This window comes from Podarcis gaigeae (assembly GCF_964106915.1).
Source record: "Podarcis gaigeae genome assembly, chromosome: 6".
NCBI classification, from domain to species: Eukaryota; Metazoa; Chordata; class Lepidosauria; order Squamata; family Lacertidae; genus Podarcis; species Podarcis gaigeae.
In genome coordinates, this window is record NC_139682.1 from 45,839,973 (window position 1) to 45,859,587 (window position 19,615).

The 19,615-nt window shown below is 42.7% G+C and overlaps 2 protein-coding genes across 2 annotated transcripts in view; one reads left to right on the plus strand and one right to left on the minus strand.

Annotated features, from left to right (window-relative positions):
* Positions 1-19,615, minus strand: part of ETV7 (ETS variant transcription factor 7) — a 741,840-nt gene that overhangs the window by 400,483 nt on the left and 321,742 nt on the right. The gene's annotated exons all lie outside the window — the stretch shown is intronic.
* LEMD2 (LEM domain nuclear envelope protein 2) lies at positions 1,017-18,701 on the plus strand. The gene is made up of 9 exons (XM_083744987.1): positions 1,017-2,219; positions 3,696-3,736; positions 4,837-4,912; positions 7,069-7,145; positions 7,775-7,854; positions 14,577-14,722; positions 15,928-16,029; positions 16,124-16,226; positions 16,813-18,701. The coding sequence occupies exons 1-9, from the start codon at positions 1,088-1,090 to the stop codon at positions 16,961-16,963; spliced, it is 1,908 nt and encodes a 635-aa protein (XP_083601113.1). The 5' UTR covers positions 1,017-1,087; the 3' UTR covers positions 16,964-18,701.

The window sequence follows — 19,615 nt, forward strand, 5'->3', positions numbered from 1 at the left end:
GATACAAAATTCTGTTTTACAATTACAGTATTTCTTTAGATAAAGTTTTAGAGCAAGGTGAACAGTTCTATTGGCTACCCAATTTCCAGCTGGTGGAATGAAGCGCAACAATAAAGGGTCGTTTTAGTTTTATTTGTATCCAAGTTTGCTGCAGCCCCTCTAAAACATGTCCTCCTAACGAACGAGGGCTGAGATCGCCAAGGCACAAGAATGAACAAAGAAAAGGGATCGTTCTCATCGGCTCTTCCTTAATATCGTTATTCCTTGCCCCAGTTTCCCACTGGGTGCATTGCGCCTCCTGCGAGGCTTTTCCCACGACGCTAAAAACCAATAAAAGCAATCTAGCCACAATCCGATACGCGTTTACATGGAAGTAAGTCCCGCTGCGTTCAGTTTGCCTTACTGGCAGAAACACATGCACCGGAATGCATCCCTAAGGCATATTTAATAAAGGAAGGAAGGAAGGAAGGAAGGAAGGAAGGAAGGCAGGCAGGCAGGCAGGCAGCAGGCAGCAGGCAGGCAGGAGGTCAGACAGAAGTCAGGCTGTACTAAAATAAAGAAATAATAATCTTTCCACATTTCGGAATCAAAGATGGGACGACTTTAAACAATAGCAATATTTCAGGTGCAACAGAGATTGGGGGAGGGGGGGCAAGTCCTCAGTGTACTCTGCCGCTGATCATAGCTGTCAACTTTTCCCTTTTCTTGCGAGGAATCCTATTCGGAATAAGGGAATTTCCCTTTAAAAAAGGAAAATGTTGACAGTTATGCCACTGATACGTGTACGTGCTTTTTGCTTTCTTTTTTGTTTATTTATCTCACTACTAGTATAGACGTCTACTCGGAAGCAAGCCCTCCTGAGCTCAAAGGCACTTTCTCCCAGGCAAGCGTATAAAAAGGAATGCAGCCTCTCGGAGCGCCATAAGCGACCCTCTCAAAATGGCGGCCGCGTCGGAGGCGGCCCTGACCTCCACATGATGGCAGCTGGAAGAGAGACGCCTGCTTGCCCCTACCAAGATGGCGGTAAGCCCTTCCTCGCCGGGGAAGGTATCACTTCCGGCTGGCGCTCCTCCGCTCCTCTCTGGCTATGGCCGCAGCGGGTCTGTCAGACGCAGAGCTGCGGGCGGAGCTGCTGGCCCTCGGCTACCAGCCGGGGCCCATTACCGATTCCACCCGCAAGCTCTACGCCAAGAAACTCACCCGGCTGAGGGCCGAGGTGGCCGCTGGGCTGAGGAGCCGCGGCAGCACCGCCCGGACACACCCTCAGGGCCCGAGCGGCCCCGCGAGGCCCAAGGCCGCGGCCGGGCCCAAGGCGGCTCCCCGGGGGCCCCGCGTCCCGGTTAGGAGGGAGGAGAGCGAGGAGGAGGAAGAGGAGGAGGAGGAGGAGGAAGAAGAAGGGAACGACTACGAGCCGCCTCGTCGGGAGGCGACGAGCGGGAGTCGAGGGCTGCTGCCTCAGAGCAATGACTGGCGGGCAGACAGCGGGCTCGCCGCCGCCCGGAGGCCCCAGTTGACAGCTCGGGGCGGAGCGGCGCCCAGCAGCCGCTGGGAGGAGGGCAGTAGCGGGTTGGCTTCGAGAAGAGCCCGGCTGGAGGCGGGAGAAGGCTTCGAGGCCCCTTACCAAAAGGAGGCGGCGGCGGCGCCCAGGTTTACCTCCAGCCCTTCGTGGGGAGCAGCATCCCCAGGAGGTGGAATAGGGTTAAGTCCCAGCAAGTGGTGGGAAAACGAGCAGAGTTTGAGCCCCAGCCTTTCCTGGAAGCCTCCCGTGGTGGGGGGCAGTGCTGCAGGCTTCAGTAATAGGGCCCAGCTAGAGGCCGAAAGGGGGGTCACCCCCAGCTCCTTCAGTAACAGGGCCCACTTAGAGGCCGAAAGGAGGGTCACCCCAAGCTCCTATTTGGGATCGCTGACCCAAAGGAGCGAAGAGGGGCTGACTTACAGGTCCCCGTGGAGAGCGCAGAAGGAGGTTGGGCTCGTGCCCAGGAGTTTGAAAACACCGCCATGGGGGGCAAGAGAGCTGAGTAGGGAGACACGTTGGGATGGGACGCGCCAGCATGTAGGCTTGAAACCCCAAGCTCAGGGCATAAGGAGGAAAGGCAGAGGCCTGGAATTTTATCTCTCCTGGTTCCTGTGGCTGGCAACCATAGGGCTGCTGGTCATTTTCCTGGGCATCCTTTGGGTGAAGATGATGGGACCTCCCCGACTGGAAGGGCCTGAGAATTGTACGTGTGCGGGATGTAACGCTGCTTTTCCTCTTCAACCCCACTTCCATCTCTTCTTCCTCTTGCGGATAGCCTCATTTAGAGTTTTGTTGTTCCAGTCCCTTTTCTTTTCAGCTTCTTGCTCACAGAAACACAGCTTGTAGAACTTTTTGTGGCGAAAGTTAGCATCCGTTCCTTCAAAAGCTCATAATCAATGTACAAAAATGACTGAGGCTGCATGCTCACTATGTCTTCAAAGCACATTTCCCCTCTCAATAAATTCTAGGCACTGTAGTTTGTTAAGGGTTGCTAGGAATTGTAACTCAACGATGGGTTAACTACAGTACCCAGAATCCTTTGAGGGAAAGAATGTAGTTGCAACGTGCTTGAAAGTTATAGTGTGTGCATAGCCTAAGGATGAATACCTTTTCAAATAACCATTATAGGAAGTTTGTCCTGGCCCAGGTTCTAAGGATATGTTGTCAAAAGAAAGCTTTATGATGTCTTTCAGATTGGCTGCCTAGCAACTACTGATCTTGAAATGTTTAGTAGTTGCACACACCAAAGAGATTAAGCAGATGAAAGGGTTCTTTCTACCTTTTGAAAAGGATAGACTGAATTCTCCTGATGTATCAAATAATAATTCTCTTGTATGACTTTAGAATGACAACTGGGAGGTGGACATGGTTGTTACTAATAGGATGTTTCCTTCGCTGTCTTAGACTACCACTCCAAAAGCCAAAAATAGTTACTTCAGTAACTACATATTCATGATCAATTGGACAGTTTTTCTGGTCACTTTGTTTTTGCAAAGCATTGTGGGAAAATGGTGTAAAAGACTTTTCCCACCCACTTGTATTTTAAAATCTGATGAACATTTATGTGGCACTATATATTGGCTGGTACCCTTCTGTTACAGATTTATGATGAGGTACTGGGATGTTCTTACTCATTCCAGAAATCAGTCTAGCATCCTTTCACCAGCATTACAAAGTAACTTTTCCTACAGTATGATAGCAAAATACTATCTCATTCAAGATTTGTCTGCACTATGTTTTAATCCATAAGTGTTCAAGAAGCTAAATCACATTTTCTGTCTATAGTTATATTCAGAATCAAAATCCCAGATATTCTGCAAAGTAAACAAATGTGCTTATTTTGACATGAATGCAGAATAGTTATTTCTCTTGTCTTGTTACTATGTTATGTAAATCATTTCCTCTTGATGGGAAATCTATGGGTGCTTAACTTTGCAGTAAGTCCCATTGAACAAAATGGGGCACTTCCAAGGAACATTATTAGGTTCATATTGCAGGTTTAACAAAATAAAATGCTTAGAGAATAAATTCCAGAAGGGTAGCCATGTCCATCTTCTGTAACAAAACGAAGTGGGATTTAAACCGCAAAAGTTTATGCCACAATGAATCTGTTAGTTTTGAAGATGCTACAAGACCCATTCTTTTTTTAAAAAATAAATCCTTTCTTCTTCTCGTTCAGTTAACCTATTGTCCATGGATTGTGAAAGAACTAAAGAAGGTGTAAGTGTGAATCTTCTTACTATCTCCAATGTTAAATTTTGTTAATAAGTACAAGTACAGCTTACCTGTGGCTGCTATCAGCCCTAGTCAGTTTCGCCAAAGGCTAGAGATGATGAGGAGTTTGGTCCAACAATATCTGGAGGGCCACAGGCAGTGCTTTTTTCCGGGGGGGGGGGGATGCAGAACCCTAAACATTCTGTGAGTCTAAGTTTGGCCTCATTGAGGGACAGTATTTCATTAAGAGTAGGAAAATGAGAGTATTCCTGAACACTTTTTTTAGAAAAAAGCAGTGGCCACAGATCACTTAGTATCTGTGTTGCTACAGAAGTAAGCTTCTGCTATTTTCCAAGCGAAATCTAATGATTTATTGATGTGTAATTAACAGACATCTTCTTATAGATTAGTAATTCAGACCATGTAAATCTAAGCTGCTGCAAATCTAAATCCTTCTTATCTTACAGAAATATTCGTTAGTCAGTTCTAACAAAAGTGAGACTGATTTGTGACAAGGATTTCATCTGTAAAGCTACTTTCAATAACAAGCTTAATAAAGCTAACAGCCTTTAATCTCTCCTGATGTGCGCGTGTAGTTGTAACTTTTTCTATAACATAGAGCTGAGTAAGACAAACCTTGTTATACAATATAGTGCATATAATTAAAATGAAAGCCCTTGATTTGTTTTTTGTACATACGTAGATTTAAGATCATTTATCATCAAACTTACTTAGAATATAAGAATTTGAGATCTGAGGGCTGTATAGCTTTTGTACCCCCACCCCAAAATCCAATGTTTTACAGTGCACATAATCCACAGGATGTGATGGATTTTATTCTGATAGTGACTGCAGTGAAGGGAACTGATATATAATGAGTCCACTCATTCTCCCCATCATCATACAAAATGATATACCTTAGTAATGACATTTGCAGAAAGAGAGAATTAAACTTCTGGCAAGAAATGAGGTCTTATGAGTCCATCCTTAGTTTTCAGTAGCTAAATTAGAGCGCATGAGAAATGTTCTATTTAATAGTTGGTTGTAATTTTTGTATTTGGTTGAATTAAAGATCTGTTGAATAATTTTCTCTCTTAATTTTTCAGTACTGTCTGGAAAAACATGAAGAAATGGTAATGACCATTCTGTATGAACTATACAATTATCTTGCAATTCAAGCTGGTGAGTTCTTATTTATCTTTTTACCAATCACTTTGTTCAAAGAAAATAGGTGCATACTAGCTAGGTATTTTCAACCTTAATTTGAATTTAAAAGAGCGAGGACTGTTTTGTTTCCCTTCAAAGCCTGCAGAGGAATGTAGGAAAAACAGCCTTTCTAAATCTGAGCTGCATTATTATTAAAACAATGACCCCCTAGTATGGCACTGATGTTTTCACATAGATAAAATGAGATTTAGGGTCATATTCAACTAATCCATTGTACTAGTGTGAGACCATGCAAGGATTCCCACTAGCAAAATAAAGATGCAGTTCACAAGTTAAGTTCAAGACCTTCTGCTAGCTTTCACAGATACGCAGCGTAGTTTTAAAGGGCTGGCCAACACAATCCAACAATTTCCAGAACACTGTTACATTTAGCAGCTGACTAATGAAAATATCCCAAAGGATATTGATATGCTTTTCCCTGTGAAAGCCATGGTTGTGTGCTGGTGGTGAGTTCATCCTTCACCTATCTCATCCTGGATATATGTAATGTTTCCAGGAATGAGTTTCCCGATCACAGCAATGTATATGCCCCCTTTCCACCAGGCTGGCCCATTTTATATCATTAACCGTTACGTTTCTCTGTATGTATCCCCATCTGCATTGCAGAACTGAACTGTGTCTGGGAAAACCTTTGGAGGTGACTACTAGGCAGCATTTCTTTAACGCCAGCAGGGCCCTGGATGCAGTAGGCTGTAATCCTCTGCACACAATTGACACAGTGGGACTTTCAAATCAGAATTCAAAGGATTGCACTGTCAAATAACTTCTTGCGTAGTTTTCAAGGTAGTTTGTATCTTGAACGTTAATTTTTTTTGCAGCTGTCAGCACAACAGACATTTTAATAGCTGGCCAAAACTACTGTGTGGGCAGTGGATGGTAGGGGTTTTATGCCACTGTTTCATATAGTAGGCTTGTTTCCTGAATTTCAGTGGTTCTTAAGCTTTGTTGAAATTAATTTGTATGTTCTTTGTACATCACATTTTCTTACCTTGTGGCCACTCTGCAGGGAAGGATACTTAAAAGTCTTTTGAACTAAAAATCAATGTCTGGTTATGTTCTTTATAACCACAGTGCTGTACATTCACAGTGGGGGGCGGTGCATAAACTGCTTGCACTCCTGAAGAATTCGGCTGCTTTTCAGTTCAGATTTTGAAGTTTAAGTTTAAAATTGGGTTGTGTCATCAGCATGTGGTGGAAATATCAAAGTGTTCTTGATGGCTTCATGGCCTTGCAGATGAGAAACCAGTTTTCAAAAGAAAACTGGCACTGGACAACGGCTTAAGTGTCAGGCTGTATCTCAGAGTGTCCATTACGATAGGCAGCAATCCCGTCTCACTCCCCTCTGGTGTTTATTGTGAAAGTTATAGTAGTAGTATGCCACCCTTCTTCCAAAGATCACAGGGCAGCCACAACAAAATGGCAACAACAAAATGAGAAAACAAAATACATAATAAAAACAAGAACAAAGCATTAGCCCTCCTCCCACAAGCACATTTTAAGGGCCATAGAATGTTAATCAGCCAAAGGCCTGGTTATAGAGAAATGTTTTCGCCTGGCACATAAGATTTGTAATGAAGCCATCAGGTGAACCACAGAACATAACCTGACCAGTAGCTAAGTGGCAGGCCCACCCTAAAACTTTTTCAGCATTGGAAGCCGGTCAACGTGTAACATCCCTGATCCCATCCCAAATGTGAATCATCATGAAAGCATTTTTTTTAAGGGGCATGTGGGGGTGTCCTCAGACATGTTATAAATCTTTGTATAATTCAGTAAATTTTTCAGGCACTGTTTAATAGTATCCTATTAACCCAAAGCATTAGGCAAGGTACAGTTACACAAAGGAGGGACACATACACGCATTTCTTCAAAGGTATGAGCTGCTCTCATGGAATAAATGTGAGGTTTGATTGCCTTATGCTAGCATGTATACAGCACTGCAAATTTTATTAAGTCATAAAACTAAACCAGGTTTATATTCTGTAAAAACATTTTGGCTAGCATTAAAAGTGCTTTAAAAAGGAACTTAGCTCAGTGCTTCTGTACTATTTGGCAAGTTTCATGATTTCCATGTAAATAACATTTTCTGTCTCTCCCACCACCACCACCAGGCAACTTTGAGTGTGGAAACCCTGATAATCTAGAAAGTAAATGCATTCCAGTTAGTGTGGCAAAGGAATATATAGAGGTAAGCAAGGTCATGACATTTTTCTGTTATTGTATATATGTGTATCTGCTATTTAGTGCATTAAAACTACCTCTATTTTATTTTTTTCCCTTCAGTAATTCTGTTATTATTATTTTGGCTGTTACTTGGTGGCATTTTTTTATTTTGGGTTGTTGCGTTGGAAAACCTAAATAATATGACTGCTGAGACTTGCTGTTTCTTTTTCCATTTGAGAAACCAAAATCTTCCATCATTTTAAAGTCGTTGCTTACAAAGCAGTAGTAAACACATTGCTTTCCTCTTTTCTTTTTTGTACCTCTCTATAGAAAAGGATTGTTAGTATACTATAGTTATGCACACCTATGGAGTGTGTTCCTGCATCAAACATGATCATAAAATTATAGTCTTAGCTACTTGGAAAACTGAATAGAATCCTAACACTCATTTTAATGTATTTAAAGCATTGCTAAACTAATTGTGCTGTAAATAGGAGACTACCTGGGTGGGTGCCCTATGTATATTTTCTCAAATTCCGTGGAAAAGCAGGTGGAATATAAATATAATAAATAATATGGAAAGAATGTATTTACAGAAAAGTCTCACTGCTAGTTGAATGCAGAATTTACATCTTGGGGCCCACTTCCTTACAGAATGTGACTGCCTACAGTGCACAAAGGTTTGCGGATGCTTTGCAGCGGTTACTGGACAATCACAGAGACTCAGGCATATGGTAAGTTCATTGGAATGGCCTGTGTTAAATTTATCTCCATATCTGTTCACTATCCCATGAGATTCAGTGGAGATGTGACTCAGCGAACCATAAGTGACTGTTTGAAAAACAAGCAGTGTAAGACTTTCCCTAGGAAGACCCCCAGGCTTCTAGAACCAGCTAACTACAAGTGTTCTTCTAAGCCTGGCACTGTAAGATGTTTTTATTTAGATTTGCATTTGATCTGCAGAATTTGATACCCACCAAGTTGCCCACCTGTGGTTTGGTAATTCACCCCCTTTTGCTTTCTGCCTGAGATTGCCAAAACGTGGGTTGACGGGCATCTGGAAGGTCATAGTTGCTAGCTGTGCAGTTCCATAACTCTCAAAGAAATGAAAGGCTGGATTTATAAAAGTGCAGTTGTACCAGGGCCCAATGCCTGCAAGGGAGCTTGGACTGAGCTTCCTTTCTCTCCTCCTCCTCCTCCTCCTCCTCTTCAGTGTCCCCCTACATCTTATAAAGCAAGATGTGCAAACACCCTTTTAAGCAATTTCTGAGAGATAAGCCAGCCTGGCTACTCCCAATTTTCAGTGTTTGTAGTCTGTGAATGAAGTCAGAACTGTGATGAGTGAGTTATTTGGACAACATAGTACAGGAATCCCTGTAGTTCTAAAGAGCTGCTTTTCTCCTCTCCCTGTTAGAGTGTGCTTTCCTTTCCTGCTTCTGTCCTTGGGATTTCTATAGTTTCTTTCCATTCCATTTTGTTCCTTTTTAAAATGAAAGAAAACTGATCTGCTCTCCACAATCCCCTACCCCCAGTGGCTATAGATAGTGTTCGAAACTCCCATTGTTCTAGGTGCATTTTGTGACAAGGAATTTCATTAGTGCAAGCAGTTTCTGAGCTCTGGGCACAGAACTGCACCTAAGATTTCAGATTAAAACTGCAGAGTGGAAGAAGGACTTTTTCTGCCTCCCCACTTCCAGCAACTCTGAAGGCTGGAGAAGAGACCCTTTTAAAAATATTAGGGGGTGGGCAGGGAAAGGACTATACTATCTGAAAAATGAACATAATATTTTAGCAGCAGTTAATTCATTTTCAGCTTTGTATTTTTGTTATAAAAAAGTGTGCCTAGACATAACATAGGTTTAAGATGCCATTTAGCTCCTAGCTTTCATTTATCAGTTTCTAACACTGGATATAGGTCTAAAATAACTCCTTAGGAATAAATCTATTGTGCACTCTAACATGGGAGCAATCGCAGCTGAACTCAAGTGGAATTGTGCATCTAAAGCATCCAACCATCTGGCCAGGTTAGTATTGGTTGAAGCCTTGGAGGTATATTTAAGTGGGAGTGGGCAGAAAAATCTGGCCCTTTGGTAGTACAAAGGTGCATCGCTCTGGTTAAAGGAACCAAAAGTTGACACCTATGATAAAAGCACCCAGTCTCCTTTTGTAGCCATTTAATGCCTCCTCCTGTATCTCCACAACAGGCATGCGAAACAGGTTTCACTGACTGACCCAGGTTAGGAAGTGAGCAAAACCAATGAGATTTGAGTATAAAATATGAAAACGCGTGTGTATTCATTTTGTTGGTTGTCAAAATTTTCGTGTTTTGCTGAGAGCTGTAAAACTGCACATGCTCAGAGTATTTATTTCATAGTCCATGAACATATTTTCTATTTCATGCATTCCTTTTGGGAGGAGTGGGGGGGGCTGTTTGGTGAACTTCACCAGCCCTCCAACTGCCTTAATGTGGCCTTGATGATGTGTTCAGGCCTGACTTGTAATGCTTGGCTGTTACACTTTATTTCTTTTTTATTTGTGGAAAGTAGTGTGGTGTAATGAAGGGGACTTCCTGGTTCAAATCTCACATCTCCTTAGGACAGTTGCTCTCACATTCATACCTGTAATATGGAGATTATAACAACCTACCCTACAGGGGGAAGGTAGGGGAAGTGCCACTGCACACTCATAAATCCTTGTGCTGACAGGACGCTTATTTAGCACTGCTCTGGATATAACTCAGTACATAGACTGGCTGTCATTTCTCAATCTGAAACCTCATTGGATTATATGAGGTAAGCAATATTTTGGCACATCATAACTGAGAAACCTGAGACTCTCTCCCTGCTAATACCAGGGTGTTGCTTGAAAACCAGCAGTTCAGAATGCAGTGATCTCTCAGTTATAGAACAAGGGTACACTGTGCCATTTCTGGTCTTTCAGGTGGACTGTAAAATTGATTCCAGTCCTCTGAAATTTATTAATTTTATTTTGTTTTACGAGATTGATACTGAATACCATGTACTTTATGCAGGTGGTTGAAATATGAGCTTGGTTGTGCTGGCCTAGCTTTCATATGGTTTAAATTCAGGAGATGCACGGAGCATTTGTTCTCGTTCTCTTGTGCTCGAAGTAAATGTAGTTATATTAAAGGGAAGTTTTATGCTCTTTAAGGCATCTATAACACACAAAATTTGGATGATCTTGGTCACATCTTCAGAGTAGCTAACTTGCTCACTGGCATAAAGGGCAATATCCTTGCTGTCTTCAGTTGGTTCTGGAAGAACAGAATAAGCTTTTTTCCAGCAGATGAGTTTGTTTATTTGTAAATGGTGGCTGCAGACTGTGTCTGGAGAGCAAACATCACCCTGTGCAAATCATTTCAGCTCTTTGAAAAATCATGCCATCTCTCTGAGTGCCTATTATATATTTATAAGGACTTCCTTGCCTATCTCGTCCCGATATTATAGATTACTCTCTTGAACTGTGAGGGAGATATCAAGAGCCACTTGCTGCCAGCAGGGAGCCCATATAAATATATTTTCAAATTCTCTAATACAGATGTGCTGTTTGAAAACACAATTATTTTGGTGAGCAGGAAAGGATGGATAATAGCAATTTGAAATGCATTCCTTTGCAGTTACCAGGGATTCACGCCAGCTAGTGTGCTAAGATTATTCCATCTCCACTCATCTTAGTTATTTCTGTATGGTGTAGAATTCTTTATTTGAGACTCTCCATTTGAAGTCCTGTCTACAAAAGTTACTGTTGAAATTCCCATAGGCCTCAAATGCCTTACTGTTTCTCATGGAGCTTGTAGTCATGTCTCAGTTCAGTTTTTTTTGGTAGGGTTAGCCTGTTAGGACCCTGTTTTCACAACAGATTTTAAATCTGTTCAGCCACTGTGGCTTCAGTCTAACCAAAGATATTGAGAAAGATTGTTTTAAATTAGCTCTTTCAGCCTTTCACAGAAGTCCTGGCACACTTATAAGCGTGATGTAGTGATTAGAGTGTTGGGCTCAGACTTGGGGTACCAGGGTTCAAATCACCAATAGGCCGTGAAACTTGCTGGGTGACCTTGGGCTGGTCACTGCTTCTCAGCCTCACAGAGTTGTTGTGAGGATGAAATGGGTAGGGGGAGAATTATGTATTCTATCTTGAGTTCCTTGGAGGAAAGGATATAAAAATATATAAAAATGGATATAAAAATAATAAGAAAATAAATAAATAACTATAATTCCTCGAGTTTGTTGGGGGAAGCCATTGTTGTTAAAATGATATCAGATTCAATCTTTTATCAAGGTAAAATGATAGAAGAGTAAAACAATTTGCCTCTATATGTATCCTTTTTGAAGCCAGTGAGATTAGTGCACAAATTTGCATAGAATGCCAGGTACCAGATTTTAATTATTTTAGTATGGAATACAGTTCTACGTAATGTTTTGAAGGTGATCCCAAAAGTACAGTCTTGCTGTGTTTTCATGTAAGTTGGTAGATGCCAATGCCTCAGTTCAGTAGTGTTTATTAGATTTCAGACATAATTTTGAGGCCTTCTTAACTCTCTCACTGCTGCAGAATAATTCAACAAGCCCGAGGCTGTGAGCAACAACAAAATACTCTCCTCCCCTAATCTCATTATCTAAAACACTGCTGTAACCTAATGTTCGAAAACATGTTCCATTTTTCCATTCTTTGTATAGGAAGACTCCACACTGCTAAACACTGTTCCCTTAGGGACATGCTTAGAATTGCTGGTGGGATGGAATTCAGTGCTTTCTAATTAAGATTTTCTTCACTGTTACAAGTCATAGCCTGGAAGCGTAAAATACACTCCCCAGTTTGGTATTCGCCGTAATTAAGAGTTTCATCAACACTTGAGCAAATGGATCCTGTTCTGGCAGCTCAATATGAAACTCAATAAGAATGTACAGCATACTAAAGACCTGCTGCAGGCTTTCCAACAAATGTTGTGCGAACTTATTTGAAAATGTTCTGTTAAGAGCAGAACCAAATAAGACAGCTGTGCTTGGGAACGCTGCTGCATATTTTAAGATCTTTCAGAAACTTGGGATCCAAATAATCCATGGGGATGGGGAAGAAGTTGAGTGTGATGCAGATTGTCAGGAGCTTATGTGCACTGTTCAGCAGTATTTCTTAGACAACTGATTTGGACTATTTGTATGATGAGCTATTAATTGCAACCCTGGTGTGACATCACTTAGCTGCCAAAAATGTGATCACCTGGATTTTTTTTATATACACTGATTGAAAAGGCCTGGAGACTGGGAATTCTACAACAGGGCTCTTCCAGATTTCCTTTAGTGAGCCTGCAGAGACTAGAGTCAAAGTGCGGTAATTGCTGTACTACTTCCATGTTTCTGTTTTGTGGTAATTCCTTTATCTGCCTTCAACTTTTGAGAGAGGTTTTCACAGGCATTTTACCAGCATGTACTAGGACTTGCTGATCGAAAGGTCGGCGGTTCGAATCCCTGCGGTGGGGTGCGCTCCCGCTGCTCAGTCCCAGCGCCTGCCAACCTAGCAGTTCGAAAGCACCTCCGGGTGCAAGTAGATAAATAGGGACCGCTTACCAGCGGGAAGGTAAATGGCGTTTCCGTGTGCGGCTCTGGCTCGCCAGAGCAGCGATGTCACGCTGGCCACGTGACCCGGAAGTGTCTCCGGACAGCGCTGGCCCCTGGCCTCTTGAGTGAGATGGGCGCACAACCCCAGAGTCTGTCAAGACTGGCCCGTACGGGCAGGGGTACCTTTACCTTTACCTTACTAGGGATGGGCAATATCAGCTTTTCATCATTGCAGTGTATCACCAGCCAAACACTGTGGTTTGGCAATATATCACAGTGTTGAAAAAACAAGATGCATTGGTCTATGCATTCGAGACACCAGGTGAAACTGCCCCAGCTCTCACCTTGAGTTGCACCCAGGCTCACAAGGTGGGACAATTCAGCTTGTTTGTGCAACTCAGCTGGGAGGATGAATGGTCCCCCTCTCAGCTGAGACAGACCCAGTGCTCTTGCCACTCGTACACAAGCAATAGAAGCATCAGGGCTGCTTTGCGCAGCTCAGCTGGGGGGAGGGAACGTCACCTCCCCCAGCTGAGATTGCCCCGTGCTCTTGCACAGGCAAAGCATTGGGGCTCCTTTAACTGTTCACTACAGAGAATGGCAAACACACTCCCCTCAGCTGAACAGTTTCACGGAACCCCCACCCTGTTGCAGGCTTGTGTGAGACAGGTCTGGGCTAGGGGCTCCTTTAACTGCGGCAAGGGCAGCTGCACACTCCTCAGTCGAACAGTTTAAAGATGCAGAGGGAGGAACAAGCTGTATCGGGGCCCGGCGGCAGAGTAGAATGGCAGTTTCACTCAGTGATATATCATTGGGGAAACCACCACTGCTCCTGAGTCCCTCTGCTAGTGGATGCTGCTAGCAGAGGGACTCAGGAGCAGTGGCGGTTTCACCAGTGATATACCGCTGAGTGAAACTGATGTCACGGTCTTCTCCTCATTCCGGTCCTGGGTGATAAATTGATATATCTCCCAGGCCTAGCATGTACATACTCTTAAATTCTATATTCACACATTCTGCTGTCATGCAAGTCCATTTACTCAACTGCATGGTTTGAATGCACTCCATGCCCAGTTACCAAATATCCTGAGTCAATCATCTCTTGCATTGAGACTCTCTTATCACTGTTTACTCTGCTGGGTCCATGGGAAGCCAAGTTCCTGTAAAGCCCCTCTGGTATCTGAGGAAGTATGCATTCACACGAAACCTCATACCAATAACTAACTTAGTTGGTCTCTAAGGTGCTACTGGAAAGAATTTATTCGTTTCGTTTCGTTTCTCCTCTGGCACAGTTAGCCAACTATCTTTTTGTGGGGATTAGGAGCTGGAATTATCCTAGTGGCCATTTCCAGTGTTTTCTCATTTTGCAGGATGAGGTTTTTCCTTATTGCAGATTTTGCACAGAATAAATTTGGTGTGCGTATTAATTGTAGGCTTTCCCCTCATCCTTTTCCAAAGATGCACCAACATTTAATGCAGGTGAACTTAACATTTTTCCCAACAAAATTAACTGCTGGAATTTGTTTCAAGGAAAATAGACTCAACATGCATGCATACTTTTCACTTGATCTCTGTGCAGTCACTGGAGGAGGGAATCCAGTTTAAAAGTTTAATCTCCTGTATACTGTACTAAGAGGTGCTGTCAGAAGAAACAAAAATACTATGGAAGAGGACTACCTTGCTAGTATGCTATCTTTGTTTGCTCTTCTCTCATATCCTCCTCAATCTGCTGTTAATGAGCCACTGCTGGAATATTCTGAGAAGGTTGGGAGCAAGAAACTAAGGAGTGTGATGGAGAGGATAGCATGTTTATAATAAATATGGACCATCAACTTCTTTGCATTGTTCAGTCAAGGAATCTTTCTGCTTCATCCTTTCAGGTTACAAGGCGATGAGAGTTCCGAAACAGTTACTGCAGTGAGCCAAGTGGTTTGTCTCGAATCCACCCGTCCACGAATGGGCTTAGGCTGCCGTTTCCGCCGGGCACTGAATACAGCAATTACTAACCTATTTATATTCTTTTGGAGTAAGTTTTCCCCTACTTTATCTGTGACAGCCAAGATCTCCCAACAGTCTTGTACAGTGTGAGATTCTGGAAGGTTGAGGGAATAATGAATGAAATTGCTGAATATTTAATCTTGGGCCTAACAGCAAGAAGCAGTCTTGAGACTGGCTCATGCACTGTGGGTGTTTGCCATTTCATGAAAATCATCCCGTGGAGGTCTCTCTGTGTGCACCACAACTTCATGCATTTGTGCTCTGGCATTTACCCTAATGAATTCTGCCCTCCTCCTCACAAGGCACTATTAATACCCTGCTTCCTTAACAGTTGCAGTATTATTCTTAGTCATGCATTGCTGACTAAGCACAGATCACGCACACACATTAGGTGAGATCCAAAGTAGTGTGGTTAGGCATACATTCATGCAGCAGGGTTTCTGCTTCCTCTCTTTCTCCTGCAGCCATCTGTTCTCCCCCTCAAACCTCCAGAAGGTTGCCCACCCCCAAAGGAAATTTTGGGAGCTGCATGAAGAAGAAGCAAAACCTAGAACCCCACTGTGCAAGAGGATTTTCGTTGCACAGATGGACAGACCTCATTGGGTGTCTCCTGTTGTAGGGGGAATTCCCTGCAAAGAATGTGCATGTGAATGATATAAATGGGAACAGGATTTAAGAGGAAAATACCAGTAGTCAGTCTTTACGCAGCTAGTGTGTTATAGTGGATGATGTTTGGATTTAGACTTGGGAAGGGGAGACAAGGTTTCAAATTCCCACTCAGTCATAAAGTTTGCTTGGGCCAGTCACTATGAATTGTCAGGATAAAATGGGATAGCTCTGAATTTCTTTGCTGAAAAAGTGAAATACTGTGATGATCTGCCAAGCTGGTGAAAACAACGTGTTATTTTGCCATATTTGTAGCTCAATCCTTCACTGAAGTCTTAATAGTAATTTAACTTTGTTTGCCGAAGCATAGAGACACCCCGGGAACTAGCAAAGCTAGTCTGATTGTATTTTGTTTTTAATCTACAAAGATTGCAAATGGTGTTCAGGCTTTATTGGGTCTCCAAGTGAAGAAAGTCTCATAGCTGTGTAGCACCTTCCAACAAACACGTCTCTACATAATGGCTATATGCTGGGTGCATGGATGGGATCTTAAGGATTGCAATGAAATATTTCAGGCTAGCTCATGTGTATTCGGAAGATTTCATCTCTGTGCTTCCTTCCTCACAGGTTTAGCTTTCCTTTGGGGGATTCTGATTCTTCTAAAGTATTACTGGCGGAAAAGGGAAGAAGAGGAACGGGACATGTATAAAATGGTGCAGAAAATCATAGGTAGCATTCACCTGCTAGTCAAATTATAGGTAAAATTCTCTCAATTTCATCAGTTTGCTTATTTGCCTGACTGCATGCATTGTTCTCTCAACAGCTGCCGTCCAAGGTCACTACAAAGAATGGGAGCAGAATCTGGAACGGTACCCATATGTAGGCATCCTTCACATCAGAGACACACTCATCCCACCACAAGACAGGTGAGTTTTTCTTTGACTTTATTAATGGTCCTGATTAAGTTACCGTGTAGATGTGGGATCATTCTTCCAAAAAGGTGGCTAACCAGTTGTCCCTGAGAAGCAGGCTGAGGAAGCAAGCATCCCCTCATATTCGTCACCAATATTTGGAATGCCTAAGAACTATTTTCCTCCAAATATAGATAATAGCCACTGATAGGACTAGTTCTTCAGGGATGTACCTGATCATTTCAAGCCATCTACGCTCGGGAACACGATAACCTGCAGCAATGAGTTCTATAAGTTGATTGTTCATGAGTCAAATGAATATTTCCTTCTGCTTGGCCTGACACTTTTGCAGATGATGTCTTTTGAGTTCTAGTATTTAGAGAGAGAGAGAGAGAGAGAGAGAGAGAGAGAGAGAGAGAGAGATGGACAATGACGTGGAAAGTTGGAAAGGGGCCTTTCCCCCCCTTTTGTACCTTCAAATGTTGGCTGCTACAGAAATTATCCTTGGTTGATTGTGCTCTAAGCATTAGATTAGACCACCATTTTCCTGCATTGCACAAATGCTCAGCTTTGGTTACAGTGCTCTTTTTTTTATCCCCAGGAAAAAAATGAAGCGGGTTTGGGACCGAGCAGTGGACTTCCTCGCTTCAAATGAGTCACGTATTCAAACCGAGTCGCACAGGGTGGCAGGAGAGGATATGCTGGTGTGGCGTTGGACGCAGCCTTCTTACCTCTCTGATTCAGATCATTAGCTCTGATCAGAGGCCAAGCCATTGGTTTAACACTGTGCAGGGCAATGTGCCCTCTTCTAGCTAGGGAATGTCCTGTTGCCCATACTCAGGTGAACCCCTGATACTACTGTACATGTGTGTGAGAGCTGTAGAATGACTCCTTGGGGGTGATCATTTTCTGTAAGGAATATAAATGTTGAAATGCAGGTGCACACCAAAGTTACTCTCATGGCATATATTTGACTTCCATAACGTAACAATTAAAAAAGAAGAAACAGGATTCCTTGCCCTAAATGAAAGATGCCATTGATAGTTTTGCTTTGGTATTAAGGAAGCCTGTATCTGACCATCTACTCAGAATGTCGGTGCTAAGACCACTAAAAGATGCTTTGTAAAGGTGTTCATTACAGAAGCACTGTGGATAAGAGTGGACAGCAAATATGCGAGGCATATTTGTTCTTAGAAACTGATCAGGAATAATCTACTGGCATTGTTTATTGGGTGATGGGTGGGACTGAGAGGGCCAGGTCTTGAACCTTTGGAGGCAAGGTGGGAGGGGCTTAAAGCTTTTTTCCTTAGGCAGTGGTAGGTGAGCACATTTTCTTACGAGAGCGGTAGAAAGCATTCAGTCTTAAAATGGCTTGGTGGGGAGCACCGGAAAGCAACAGCTGTGCTTTTGGGGCGTGTGCCGTACTAGAGAGCAGATCTTTGGTACAGAATCAACTCCTCACAAATCAAGTGTTTACAGGATTGCCCAAGGAGTGGAAATCTTTTATTCATCCAATATAGTAACATGTTTTGCGCATATAGCACCTTAGTTGGTCCAAGTTCATGCTGGTTTGTTTGTGAGGGGGAGAAACGCACCAAAATTGCCATGCACCTCTTCAGTGACATCATAAAGTCCGAGGCTTTGGCATGATGGCACGTCATTCCATTATTGGTTCAGGGCATCCACTTAACTCATCATGAACTTCACCTCTGTCCGGTGGATATAGCAAGTGGCATATGAACTTGGAATAAAGTGTGCACATTTGAGCCTCTCTAAGTAAAATGAGCTGAACCTTTATGGTACCTTTTATGACATGTTTTGTTTCAACTGGCATATTTATTTGCAAGTGGGTGGTAGCCTGAACTTGGAAGTTTGCCCTTTTACTCCCCCTGCTGGCAGAGCTGAAAAACTGACGGATTGGAGTTTTCACCTAGGTGCCCTTCGAGGCTGTTTTAGCAGCATGCAGCAATTCATTATGTGCCTCCTGCTGATTCATCAGTGCTGAAATCAGTGCAAAGAAAAGCAGCCTCCAAAAACAAAGCACCAGGAGGTCTTATTGGTTAAGTAGAAGAAAATCTTGCATTCATTTGAATTTTATCCCCACATGTTGCCATCTGTAGCGTAGGCGGTGTCTTAGAGCAAAAGAAGAGATGTAACAGATGTCTTCGTGACATTAGCCATTCTTTTTTTTTTCACACAAACACTCCCCTTATACTGTTGAAGCAGATAATCAAATTATTGCTTTTAATGTATTCTTAATTTCTGCTGATGTTTGCAAAAAATTCCACAGTGCCTGCATTCTTAGGGCTTTAAAAGAAACATTTGTGGGTATTTTTTACCATCAGACTCTCAAGAGGAAATGCCAAACAATATTATGTACAGTTGACTAAGCTGTTCATTTATTTTTATGTAGATGGGCTGGTGCTATTTATTATACATTTTGTCTCTGTCCATTTTATCTTGCAAAATAAAAATTTGCTACAAATGGGACTGACTGGTATTGGTAACGAGTACCATCTCCTGACAAGGCAGATGCAGGCAGTTTGATTCCCTGGATATTTAATGCTGAAAGCACTCCTGAACTAAACTTCATCATATTGGGTTGCAATGAGTTATAGACAGCACTGGACAAGCACAATGGTACTTGTAAAAACTAAGGCCTTTGGGTGAGGTCCCATCATCCCTGACCATTGGCCATGCTGGCTAGGGCTGATGAGAGCCTGATTCCAACAACATCTGGAGGGTACTACACTGGCCTGCAAATAACCAAAGGTAAACTCCAGCCTTCAGAAACAATTTACAAACATCCACAATGTCTGAGAATTTTAAAAGTTGAAGGGAAATGATAGGTTTTCATAATGGATTTGGAAGAGAGATCATCCTGCTTTTGCCCCTGGTAAACACTTGTTAAGCCTGTTTGACCAAGAAGTGATGGTGGGATAAAAATCTCTCAAACTGCTTTAAACTCTTAAGACTTTCACCTGGTTTCCCGCAACACCCTAACTCACTAAGCTGGGCTTTAGCTTAGTGAGAGAGCATGTGAACATGCTGGCTTCTGGGGAGGAACTTGCAGCCACTTTGCTCTTTTTTGGTCCTCCTAGCTAAGGTTTGGCTTAGCGTGCCAACCAGACAAGTTTGATGTTAAGCACTCTCTTCACTAACCACAAGCTGTAACAGATTCTCATTTACAGTTCATGGTTAGTCAAGAGAGAGCTTTAACCACATCAGGTTGGATGGCACACCATCATCGTCGTCATGAATTTTTTGTATGCCAGGTTTCCATGGTAGAACCATGCTCAAAGTAGCTCAGGACAACATACAGAATAAAATATAACCACAATTAAATAATTCATTAACAGTTACAATAACACAATTTAAACAAAACATCACATAATCACTAGGGC

Bases quoted from the DNA above. Each gene is read 5' to 3' on its own strand.
- LEMD2 (XM_083744987.1), top strand. From the start codon at position 1,088: ATGGCCGCAGCGGGTCTGTCAGACGCAGAGCTGCGGGCGGAGCTGCTG. The intron at 7,146-7,774 runs GTAAGCAAGGTC...ACTTCCTTACAG, and splicing joins TGGCAAAGGAATATATAGAG to AATGTGACTGCCTACAGTGC. The intron at 7,855-14,576 runs GTAAGTTCATTG...TCATCCTTTCAG, and splicing joins CACAGAGACTCAGGCATATG to GTTACAAGGCGATGAGAGTT.